Genomic DNA, 12398 nt, shown 5'->3' with positions numbered 1-12398 from the left:
TAACAATGCAAGTAGAACAGTTTTTTAATTGGTATGATAGAAATTGAAAAGCGGACATCAGCGACTGAACTAAAGTTTAATACAGAAGAAATAAATAGAAAAGGATGTCTCAAATCATGGAAGAAAGATTGCTTGCTCAAAAAGGAGCAAAAACATTTCCAGTTGAAATGGAGGTAAGCAGCCTCCATAACGTGGCAGCCTGCTGCTAAGTAAAAGGAACGATAGATGCACGTTCTCATGTTTTTTCCTATTAGATCTACCACCTACTGCCTGATATACTGGTTTGGTGTAGCTTGTTATGCCAATTAAAAAAGTTTGCCAAATCTGTCATGCTAAGTCTAATAAAAATCAGATGATCTGAGCTCTGTTACACCTTTTCCCATTTGGAAGATAATGACTGTGTATCCCAGGTTGCAGTCGGGAAGGCACGTAAGGTATCCGTCAATGGGAGCGGGACAGGTCAGCTGCTGCAAAGATGCAGATGTTGCATTGTCGTTGGCTGCAACTTTGAACCCCATGTTCAAAGGTACTCATGTCTTAGAAACTCCTGTTTATAAAACGTTGAGGAGGGAGGGGAGAGGGCAGCAGAAATGAGAGAAGCTGGTTTATGCTCCATGAGGAGAAAATCTAGCAGCTAACCACGCCAAGCAGAAGACTTCTTCCTGGGAAATGAAACTCAGGCTACTGGGTTGTTAAGGAGAACATGCTTTGGATATTCTTGATCTGAGAATGGGCAAAAAAAGACTGGGTGCTTTGTAAATGAGAAGGAGGGAACAGGGTTTTATAGGCAGCCTCTAGACTTCTTTTTCTTGCCAATCTATGACTGGAAATCAGGGCAGTGGCAGGGAAGCAGAGCCGCTGGAACAAAGCCGGGCTGGAAATGGCAAAGGCGAACACAGTCCGAGGCGTTGTTGTGTGCCTGCTAGCAGCTCTTCACTGCTGTGACGCTGATGACTGCCTTCCCTCTGAAGTGCTCAAAGTTAAACTGGGGCATTTTTCGTGTTTTTGCAGTGGAAGACTGTGCTAAACTCGGGTCACTTACTTGATTTATTTGCTTTGTGCCTGTATTGGAGTACCTCAGTACATGGCTGCACAGCCCAGTCCTGACTCAAACAGTCACAGAGACCACAAATAAGTGCAGAAGGGAGTACACAGGAGTGGTAAGACAGCATAGGGTTGGGCTGCTAGTTACCAGTAAGCTGAGATATCTGCCCAGCTTTTAAGTTTTTTGATTCATGCACAGGTCATAAAAAAACAACATTTCTTTCCCTTGACACTGGGAGCTTTAGAATTAATCTTTCAGTTCATCTTTACAACAGGAAAGCGTACGTGAATAGTGATATACACTGTTTTCTGACTTGCACTCTGAGTTTGTCTATTTCTGCAATTTGTCAAGCTATTTTCCGCTCAGTAAATGCCTGGACAGCAGCCACAACTGGTTTGCTTGAATTCTTTCAGTTGCTAAAAATAAGTTGGTTTTGAAGCTTTTTTTTCCCCTGTAATTGCTGAGGATATTTGAATAAGTGTCTGTCAGCTTATATTATGAATTGTGTTTAGGTCTTGCATCATGCAGCATCACATTCCCAGTGCAGTGCTTACGGGGGAAAACAAAAAAAGGAGGGTGGGAAGCGCTGAGGCCACTGAGACACAGGAGCAGAATGCGACTACAAGGAAAATATCAGCTCCCTCAGAGAAAATTCGTAAAATACCTAGTCAGTGTATTTTACATAGTAAATAGTACATAGAATCAGAGTAAGGTGATTCAAATCAAACAAACTCATAATTTGTCCTCCTCAACTCTTCAACCTAACAGCTATGTTTATAGTATGACTGTATGGAGGTGTGCTTCTAAAAGCTCTTGTACCTTGTTTTTTGCAGCTCACCTTTGTTTTGCTGTCTTTTTTTTTTTTTTTGACTTAATTGCTTGGCTTTTACCCTGCTTTCTCATATCCCTCTTGCCTGTTGCTTGGTTTGATTCATTTATTCCTCCTCCCTGGTCAGTGTTTATTCTGGTTAAAACTACCCCTTAAAATGCTATAAAACTTTATTTTCACAGAAACCCGTCCTGCCTTAGTTTGTGTGAATGCATTTGATAGGTACCTAAGTTCGTGGATATAGCAATAGTTATCAGAGAACAAGGCTAGAGAGAGGAAAAGCATGTGCTAAGAGGTAGCATGTGAAGGTCTCCCAAGAACTGATAAGCTCTAGAGACCAGTGGTCCTGTTCAATCTACAAGGACTGATAAACTCGGGACAGCGAGAGTCTGCCGAATCCATTCAAGGCCACCAGCACAGGCTAGCGTCAGCGGCAAGTTGTGCAACTCAGCTGCATCTGAGAAAGCAGTCACTGCAATGCACAAGGAAAAGCTGCAGGTCTGTGTTTCCCCCAGCTCAATCCCCTATTGGGGTAATTTGCAGCAATATAATATGGGGTACTGTAAGCTGTGCATAACTGTAAAACACTAACAAAACATAAATTCCTGTCTGGAAAAGTGCATAACCTGCACACTTTTACCTGTATAGGGCTTTCTGAAACTTCTTTTTAAATGGTCATTAGAGAAATATATTTTCCTCTGTTATTAGGTCTTTTCCAAATCCTTTAAATCTTTCTCCTCTCCTTCATGGCCTTTTTCCTATATACTTACCAATGAGTAACTTTTCAGATGTCTTGGTGGATGACTCTAGGAGATGGGGACCCTCTTTGAAATCTATGTGGCCCGTGTGTCAAGGAGTTTTGACTGAAGAATTGATTTGTGCTTGCTGGTCTATGTAGATCAGTGATATGATGCTTATACCTGCAGATGTGGGCTGTGCATGGCCTGGCCCACAGTGGAAGGAAACATGTGGCCTCCTTTCTTCCCTCGTCTTCCCACTGCATGCCTTTTCCCCCCCACCCTTCCAAATAGGGCTTTGGCTCCCTGTGGTTACCTGCCTCATGCCCACTAACTAGGACCTCTACTGCATTCCTTCGTCCACCTGAATTAAACCCCACCTTCATGATCCTGCGTTTCCTACCACTCCCTGCCTGGAGGTTGCTCCTGCACCTGAAGCCGGAAGTGCAGGTCCAGGTATTGGCATGGCTTTCGGAGCAGGTGGCAACCTGGGAGGGCTACTGCAAGGCAGCATATTCATGCCCATTAGCTCCTGCGGCCACAGCCGTCACGCTGCTCCCCATAGCTCAGGTGACACCTGCGTACAGGCAAAAATCGGGGCTGGTGCTGAGATGTACCTCTTTGAGTCAGCCTGCTCATAGGCCATCATCGGTCTTCAAGCTTTAGAAACTTCTGCTGTGGGGAATTTTTTTTAAGATTGTACTCTATTAATAAAGTTCATTGTGGTGATATGATTCAGATCGCTCTCAAACCAAGGTCTCCTTACTGAGAAAAGGAAATAGTTACCTCTGTTTTCAATATCACATAAATATCACTCTGTACCGAGTGTATCGTGTGGAAAATGCTGCAGAAGCTGAAATGCAAATTAATTTTTCACATTTCTAAGGGAATCCTCCATATCTCTCCACTACTGTTGCCTCTTAGAAGTACTGTCAACACCTTCTAATGTGACATTGCTTGTCTTATTCATCGTCTTATGAGTCCCCCGTTCTTACAGGTTATATCAGTAGTGCTGGTAGATCCTATCGTAAGTTCATGGGTTTGCTTGAGTAAGAACCAGCATACCATGAGGGATTTGCTGTTCCTTTGCCAATAGGATGCCTGAGGTTTGTCAGCCATGCTGGATTCACTTTCCACATTAAACAAATGAAGAAGAAAAAAGAAATAATATATTGAAATGCAAAGCCTAAGAGGTTTGGAGAGATTTGAAAAAATGAAACAATAGCATGTTTAATAGCTCATTCCCATTCTGGTTTGGCTTTAAGGTGCTTCAGCCTTCCAGTGTGCCAGCAGCCTTCTTAAGTCAAGCCTTCTGCCAGGATGACTCACTCAGCTCCTGGAGCTGGGATCCAGTGCTCTAAACAAGCCATATTTAAAGGTCTGTTTACGTTTCCCAGATGAGATAATGAACTGAAATGAGATTTGGCTTTATGTTTTCTTCCTCCGGAGGTAGGGCTTATGATGAATATAAATTCCTCTGCTGGAGCTTCTTGCATCCCTCAGTCCTAATTCAGTCTGAGCACCCCTGGGCTCCTGTTTGATGCCATTTCAGGCTGTTACGCAGAGGTGCCTTTGCAATACCCCTCCCTCTGAACTGTCCAACTAGTTGACTAGGAATGCAAGACAAGCAACAACCAGAGCCTTAGTGTGAGTATAAACAATTATTTACCTACTAAGAATGAAATTTGCTGCTGACTAGGAGGAAGGCAAATTAAAAAACTTAGCTATGTCAGCACGTAACCCCAGTATGTAACTGATGACATAAGTTGAAAACCATATTTGGTTGCTCCCACTTACATTTCTGTAATGTAGCCAGTTCCTAGCACTTGAGAAAGTGGATGTGAGGGCAAGTCTAGTAATTCTAGGAAATCTATGAACAGAAAAAGGAATGGGCCTTAAATGTAGATGCTGAAAGTGGGCGGTCTCCTTGAAGCATCACTTGAAAGCATTGCAGGTGTTTTTTAGTGTTGCAATAGCAAAAACTTAGCTTTGCCTGGCCATCAGTTCATGTTACTCAATGGTAGATTTTTTTTTTTCTCTCTGAAAAGCCATTCAGGCAAGTGCAGCAAGGCCTCAGTCCCATGTTGCAATGGTCATAACTGATTGCTTGTGCTCAGAAGAAGCATGGTCAGATGAAGAAACAGTAATGTGCCCTGCAATTATGAATAAAGTCTGAATGTAGCCCTGCATAAGGGACCTAATAGATTTACTACTGTATCAGAGGGACATCTGATTGTTGTGCAGATGTGTTAGACACTGAACCATTGTGAAAGTAGCTGAATTAGGGTATTGTAATGACGAACTTCGTCTGTTGTTCCATTTTTAGAACGTGGCTGTTGCATCACTGCACAACTGATATAGACAAAGACCATTCAGTGATTTTTTTTTTCCCCCTCCTTCCTTTCCCCTGTTCACTTGTTGAACTAAATGTTTTCATGTTTTCTTTCTAGTACCAAATTGCTGCAAGGAACAGTTCAAACCGGCAACCAGGGAAAGTGTTTGGATGCTCAAAGTAAGTACGGTTATGTATTTATATGTTTGTTACAATGCTTGTGACAGAGAAAGTAACATTTATTTGACGCCTTTAAGGGGGTAGCTAGGTAGGTTTGATGTCGATAGTAAGTGATATTCCTTTGCAACAACTCTGACCGTATAAGTAATAGGTTCAAGTCACTAAGTGTTATCCATTCATGAAACAGGAATGATGAAAGCTAAACTAGATGCTACAAACTTTTGGGAAATATTTTGTTTTTTGACTAGAGTAAGAAAGAAGTGCTGGCGAAAAGGAATTAGATAGGAAAGCTAAAGATGGATGTTGAATCTAACTTCCCTCTCCCTTTCTGTTAACTTTGGAAAATCATGTTATTGCTTTCACCTGTTGTTTTATTAGATGCTAGCACTTCTGTGCATTATTAATGCTACCTTTATAATGTTAAATGGAGGGAGGGATAACTAAATCAAATGCTACCACACGTGGTTAGTAATTCAGAATTTGTGAAGTTCTGTCCTTGTTTTAATTCTCATCTATCTGAGTTTAGATCGCATCCCACCTGAGCTGGATTTTTTGCTTAAACTGTCCTGCCTCCAGCTTGGCATCTTTGAAATCTGGGCAGAGAGTCACCTGCTGAGAGCGGTAGGGAGCAGTGGCATGCTGAGAGGTAGGCCCACAAGGTGGCAATGTTAGAAAGCCTTCGCGCCCACAGCAGCGTGCTGCCTCCTGGAGCAGCTATCATTTATTCCCCTTGCATCGTTGTTGCTGCATCTGTGCAATTACACAAGAAATCACAACCGTTGCCCAAGCGGAGCGTAGGGTACCTGCTAGTGAAACTCCCGCTTGAACAGCTTGGCCGTTGCCACCACTCACAGTGTTGTGTTGGATGCTGTGTATGCCTTAACTCGTGGCAAGGGATATAGTGCTGGGTGAAAGTGGCTCACAATAAAGCGTGGGGTGGAGGGGAGGGATAGTTCTTAAACATAGCTGGTGCTAAAAATATGTATTGCACTTAAGTGATACTAGGGCTGTGTAGTGAGAAACTTGCATTTTAAAACATAGCAGCATATTTCTGCTAATGCTTTAAAACTTCTTAAGGTGTATAAAGGCTAATGCTGGATGCAGGAGGCATTTCGGTTTGCTGTGGCACTTTTTCCATGCTTGGTATTTAAGCTAAAAGTAGAAGGGTTTTGTGCCTTAGCCATTTTAAAGACTTGTTTCATGGTGAAGCTAGGGATTTGCTCCAAGTTTAGTGCTCTGAAAAAATATATATGTCTACAGAAAAATTTCTCCAGATACACAATAGATGTGAGAATTTATTCAGGGCTAGTTCCATGCAAACGTAACAATTATATTGCCTGTGTTAATTGGCACAAGTGCCAGTTAAGGAGAAGAGACTGAAACTGGGACAGAGGGAGTTAAGAGGAGCCACAGAGTTCAGCTACTTCAGGTTGGAGGAGAGGAGTTAATTTCAGAGTAATTAGAAGATGGGCAGGTCCCAAGTACACCTGGAAATGCTCAGGTGAAGAACAGTCTATAATTTGGAGCTGAAAGAGGCTTGTGTGCTTCAAGGATGCTGCAATAGCTCTGGACTACAGGAAAAATCCAAAACCAAGACTGAGGGGAGGAAAGGTCCTTCCCTGTCGACACGCTCCTTCCCAGGAGCAGATCTGCACTCCCGCTGCAGATCTGTAGTGGATTCTCTCTGTCACTGTATAATCTTGCACAGAATAGATGACGCTACTTAAAGTCAAGCTGCATTTCTCTGGTTATACTAGCATTCTCACAAGCACTGTGAAACAAAAGGATATCTGAAGAAAACTGAGTGCGGATAGTGTGAGAGCACACAAGCATCGAGTGGACACTTACAAAAGCAGACTACATCCTACCTGTGTAATAGAAACTTATCTGAAACATGCAGATTTCCTGGAATGGGTAACCCTATCCTTGAAGCAATAGACAGCTTTCCAGTGTATTCCCTGTGGATTGCTGCTTACAGTGTAGCCTTTCCTCTCCAAATCCCTTAGTCTTAATGGCCTTTTGTATGTCAAAATAAAGATCTAGCTATCAGCCTTTTAATTCCAGAGATTCATTATATTGCTAGAGCATTAGCTGAGTGATTACAATTGCAAAAGCTAAATCCGTGTAACATGTTGTTATATATTAGTCTTCACTCGGGAAACCTTCCTGTAAGTGTCTGAATGTGTTTGAGCCTGACACACGGGTGCACTTTTTCATGAGATGGTTGTTGAAGTTCTGCGGACAACAGCATGAGGAACGAGTGTCGGACAGCCAAGGAATTCTACAGTCCTCACGTTAGGATCTCCCATGTGCAGGATGTAGATAAGGTGTTTTTCACTGGCAGCTATAATTCTTTGCTTGATGTATTATGTCTAAGATATTTACAGTATACCGTAACTTTAGAAAGCAGTTCTGGCTTCAGCTGGAACGTTAGCTCAGGGATTACCTGTAATATTTCAGTGATTTTGAGGTAGGAGAAGAAAAAGTAAATATGTATATAAAATATGTATATGATGATTTGTTCAGGGGAGGCCTGAACAAAAAGCCCTGTATGATCTCTTTCTTTCCTTCTGTGCACAGAAACAAATATTCTCTGGTCATTTCTGCAAAAGATGCATATAATAGCTTCAACTTGGGAGAATAAAGCATTTTTCCTCACTTCTTTCCACCCCCGCAATCCCATCCCTGGTGCAGAATAAAATACCACTTCTAAATAAGGGCGCCTCATGTTTCCCATTCTGCTCCCCACTGCTTGTTTCCCCAAATTGGTCACCTTAATTTCCACCAAAGAAGACTTGACTTCCATAAGGGCTATTTTGTACCTTATCAGCCAAAGGAATTGAGAGCAAAATATTTGAACTTCTGGACTCAGTGGACTGCTGTGAAACCATTTTTCATTTTATGGAAACAGCATAAAGGTTCCCCAAAATGTAGTGGAAGACATCTGCTTAGGAGTCAGTCCTGCGCAGGACACAGCTGCTTTATAGTTGGTTTTGATTCAACATAAGAAAACTTGAGACCTAAGTTCTGAACCTAACAGACAAAAGTTAACTTAAATGGAATGTTTGTTTATGGCTTCATACTCACCAGTCCTCTTTCCCTTCTTAACTTAGTAATTGAATAGCTTGTATATCCTTTTATGGTATTGTCTGAAAATATTCTGAACTTTGGGGTGATATTTATTTTTGCAGTGTCCAATACCAGGAATTATCCCACAGGAGCTCAGCAAAGCCGGCTGATTTATCAAAAAAAATGTAATTTAGCTTTTCGAAAAGATACTGTGTGGTTTTCTTAAAAGTTAATAATGAGATGCCTTCAAATGCAAAACCTGTCAACAGCCCTGACATAATTTCACAATTACAAAAATACATAACTTATGGTTTGGGTTATTTTTTAATTATTAAATAGAAACCTCATTTTCTACTGTAATGAGGAAAATACACTGTTGTAATGAGGAAAATACATTATTGTAATGCCACTAGTACCTTTTGTGCTCAAATTGTTACAGAAACCTTTCTTCAATTTATACACAGTCTGACTGTTCAGAGGTTACAAAATGTTGCTACTTTGTGTCGTGGCTGCTGAAGCCTTGACTATATTTAATAAAATAAGAACGATAGCTTTATTTCTAGTCCTTTTTGTAGCCTTCTGCATTTTGCCTATTAATGATGATCCTTTTAAAAGCTGGAGAAAGTTTGTTAAAGGATGTTGCAAGTAACAATTTAAGTTTAGCTCCAGTATAGGGTTTTTTTTGCGGGGGAGGGGGCTTAGAAAAAATCCTTGTCAGATACGTCAAATATGAAGTTTTGGTAGTGCATCTGAATGGTGAAAAAGATATCATTTTCATTATTCAAAGTGGTTTCTAGATTTTATAAGTATAATCCTGCAAATGTGAGCAGAAGACACACTGATGCCAGGCGGTCATCCGGAGTCTGCAGGCAGACTCATGAGGAAAGTTGGACAGTTAGGAAAACACAGGATCTATTTCTAGTAATCTCAGTGTCTTGCTCATGGTCTATTTGTGATACTGAAGGCACCCACGATCCGGTGCTGCTCACTTCAACAGAGGGAAGGTGGCTACAGCTAAGTGGTAAGTAGCTCTTGGTTTCCTCTGTGGGAGGAAAAGCAAAGAGAGCAAGGGAGGGGAGAGAGCGAAAGGAAGGCAGAAGGGAAGAAAGGAACAGAAAGTAGGGCTTGCACAGCCATGCGTGCTGCAGTGCTGCCGAGGAATACTGCAAACAACGGAGCAAAGCCAGAAAGGCTGCTGCAGCTGTGGTGGGAGGGCGCGCGGAGCTCAGCACCATGGCTGTGTCCTTGCCAGCACCTCCTGTGCCGGACACGTGCTCCCGTCCGGCAGCGAGGCGGGAGCCACGTGCCTTACCTGGCCGCCTCTTCGATGCTGCGGCTCGAGTAGGCACCCACGCAGCAGGCGCTGCGGTGCTCCTGCGCTCCTGGCCGCAGAGGAAAATCCAGACTCTCAAACCCAATCATTGCACTTTGTTTTAGGGGCCTGGAGAAGCACAGCAGCTCTGCACAGGCTCCCCGAACACCACTGTGCCTGGTAGGGGCCATCTTGAAAACATCTGGCCCCAAAAGTAAAGCAATGGCTTGAAAGAGCTAATCCAAAACACTCCTCTTATTTTGAGTGGTGGTGGTGGTGGTGTTTTTTAATTCCAGTACAAGTGTCAACATTTTCCAATATTTCTGTGCAGTCACTGGAGCAGGGAAATTTAGGTTTTATTACCTGGCTGTTGAGACTCATAATTAAGTCACACCATGGTCCAGGGCTCCCAGAAAATCACCCTACATGATGAGACACAGTAAAACGTGAGCTGCTGACACTGCGCAGCAGCACGCTAGTGAGGTCAGGTGCATGCAACATGAGGCAAGATATTTAATTTTAGAAGCTGTCCTAACATTAAAACGTTGCTTGTAATAATGGCTTGTGCAGCCTTCCTAGAGACCCGTTTAGCCTTAGGTAAGACACGGGCAGGCCGCCGGTGCGTGCGCTGCAGCTGCGTTACAATAGAAGGTGGCGGAATTAAAGAGGGTGTCAGTGTCTTAACACCCGGTAATTTGTCCTTGGTATGTTTCCTCTGTGATATTAACTCCAGGCATACACCAACCCCAAATTTTGTAATCACCTGCATTTTCTGCCTGTTGGCTCTTCCTTTAGTCTGGAGCGGGCTCAAGAAACTAGGCACATGGTGGGAGTAGCTTCTGCGCGGGCAAAGTCGGTGCAGCCGACTCAAGCCACAAAAGCCTCAGCTGGAGCTTTGCCACCAAAGCCTGCGCAGCCAAGGCCTCTGCTAAAAATCAGCTCTGAGGGATGAGATAGGCTAGGTGAACGCCACAGCTGTCATTTAGGGTGGGGAGTGCCGGATTTGTTTTTCTATAAGTACGCATTTGTAATAGACGGAAACTGGCAGTGCCCTGAAATTAAGGTTTGTGAAGTGGCTTCCATGAGAGCTTCATCCTCTTACATGCGGTCTGGATTTGGCTCGTCGCTAATGACCTGAGCGGGCTACATGGGATAAACACATTCTGAATAGTATTGTAGACAATACTGTTACACTATATTGTATGTTTTTAGAAAGAATAATTGGTTCTCATTTTGTATTTCTATAACAGAACAGTGTCAAAACTGCATTCAAGTATTTTCAGACTTGATCTAATTTCATAACTAGGATCTTTTTGGTCCAATATAAGAGGCTTCATGTAATCGCTTTTTTAAATCTAAAGCTTATGTTTGACAAGTAGGTCATTGGTTAATGGAAGCAAGTAAATCCAGCTGTTTATCTTTGCAGTAGGATGCATGCACTTTCTGTGTGCTCTTGTCTGCTCAGAATGGAGATGTGTGCAATTTTAATGGCACTCCCGCCCTCTTTTAGAGGAGATGTGAGCTTTATATTACACTTCATCTATTCCTGTCACTTAGACTTTTTTTTTTTTAAGTTACTGTAGTACTTAGCTGATATTGCATTTGACCCATAAGTTTATAGCACTGCTGTCTGGTAAAGTTAATTTAATTGCTAGGTATCTTTAAAACAAAGTCAGTCATTAATTTGTAATTTTTTAGAAGGAAATTTACTGTTGCACATTGCTCATAAGCTTTCCAGCTTCCTTGTTTCCCCTCCCCAAGGCCCAGTATTTGCACGCGTTTCTCTTGGTAGATGTATCTCCCACTGAAGCAGGCCGAGAGTACCTTTCTTCCCAGCTAGCTTTACCTCTTAATACCCAGGCAAGGGAATTTTTTTAGCTAATTTTGAATTCCAGAAGGTGCTAAAACCTCACTATGAAGTGTTAAACTTTCTGTGTTAGTATCTAAACAAAGCAGTTGCATGCTAGGCTAATAAGGGGCTAAAAGAATTCATAAAAGCTTGGCCTAAAATGACAGGTTCCAAAAGTCCTGTTACGAAACTATGCCTGTTAGTGGGATAAGTTTCCAGGCATAGTTTACAAATCTCGTTGTTGTTGTTATTTTTTTTTCTTCACGGCACTAGCGTAAGTGTAACATTGCAGTTGAAGCTGTCTGTGAAAATTTTTGTTCATTTGAAGATTATCTTATTAATAAAGACTTTGACTAATCACTAAGATGATAACGCACATTGACTGTTTACTTTTAAAAAGTTTGTGTTTTCCATCAATAAACAATAAACTACAACTTGTTTAAGATTAGTAATAGAATTGTGTAAATTAGCAATTAAATTGTACTTAGAAGAACAGTTTATTGCTCCCAAGCCAGGCTTTGCTCCACTATTTGCAAATTGTAACTACTATTTGCAGGTGTGTTACAGATCTAAATAACTGAACAGCAACTTAAGAAGCATGTGTGTAAAAATTATGAGATACTAAAAATACAGTGCCTCAGGTACTCAGATGCTTGCTTTTGGCCTGTAGTGAGCCTGAAATAAATAAAAGCAGGTCTACTTAAATGATAAGACAAATTTCTGTTAAAAATTTCTGTGTGTGTTTGTAACACACACGTTATTTGTAGCTCAAAAGAGGAAGCACTCCGGGATTCCTCAGTGAGCTAGCGACCACGAATCCTTGCAACCTCGTTTTCCAGAGGTACCGAGGTGCCTCAGGGATTTCAGCTGCTTAGTATGTTAATAGAGGCAATGTGGGCAACATGTCACCTAGTGTGTGAATTGTGGATGATGTTCTGCAGCTCCTAAATACAGGTGTCCCTTCTCCGCACGGCTGCGTGTGAATGTGCATGGCCCTTAGCAGGCAAAGGGCGTAGCACGTTGCTCTCCGCCTAGACAAAGTGGA

At 42.2% G+C, this 12398-nt stretch overlaps 1 protein-coding gene across 3 annotated transcripts in view; it reads left to right on the top strand.

The window, feature by feature from the left end:
- MAPRE2 (microtubule associated protein RP/EB family member 2) overlaps window positions 1-12398 on the top strand; it is a 104174-nt gene that overhangs the window by 22051 nt on the left and 69725 nt on the right. For all 3 annotated transcript variants that reach the window (XM_068932770.1, XM_068932771.1, XM_068932768.1), the window contains exon 2: window positions 5062-5123. Coding sequence is in view for 1 of the 3 variants with exons in the window: in XM_068932768.1 (XP_068788869.1) it covers window positions 5062-5123 (62 nt within the window). In the remaining 2 variants the exon portion in view is untranslated. The remainder of the gene's footprint in view (window positions 1-5061; window positions 5124-12398) is intronic.

Source organism: Struthio camelus, chromosome 2, assembly GCF_040807025.1.
Source record: "Struthio camelus isolate bStrCam1 chromosome 2, bStrCam1.hap1, whole genome shotgun sequence".
NCBI classification, from domain to species: Eukaryota; Metazoa; Chordata; class Aves; order Struthioniformes; family Struthionidae; genus Struthio; species Struthio camelus.
Note: the sequence above shows the minus strand (reverse complement) of the source record. Positions and strands in the feature narration are given on the sequence as shown.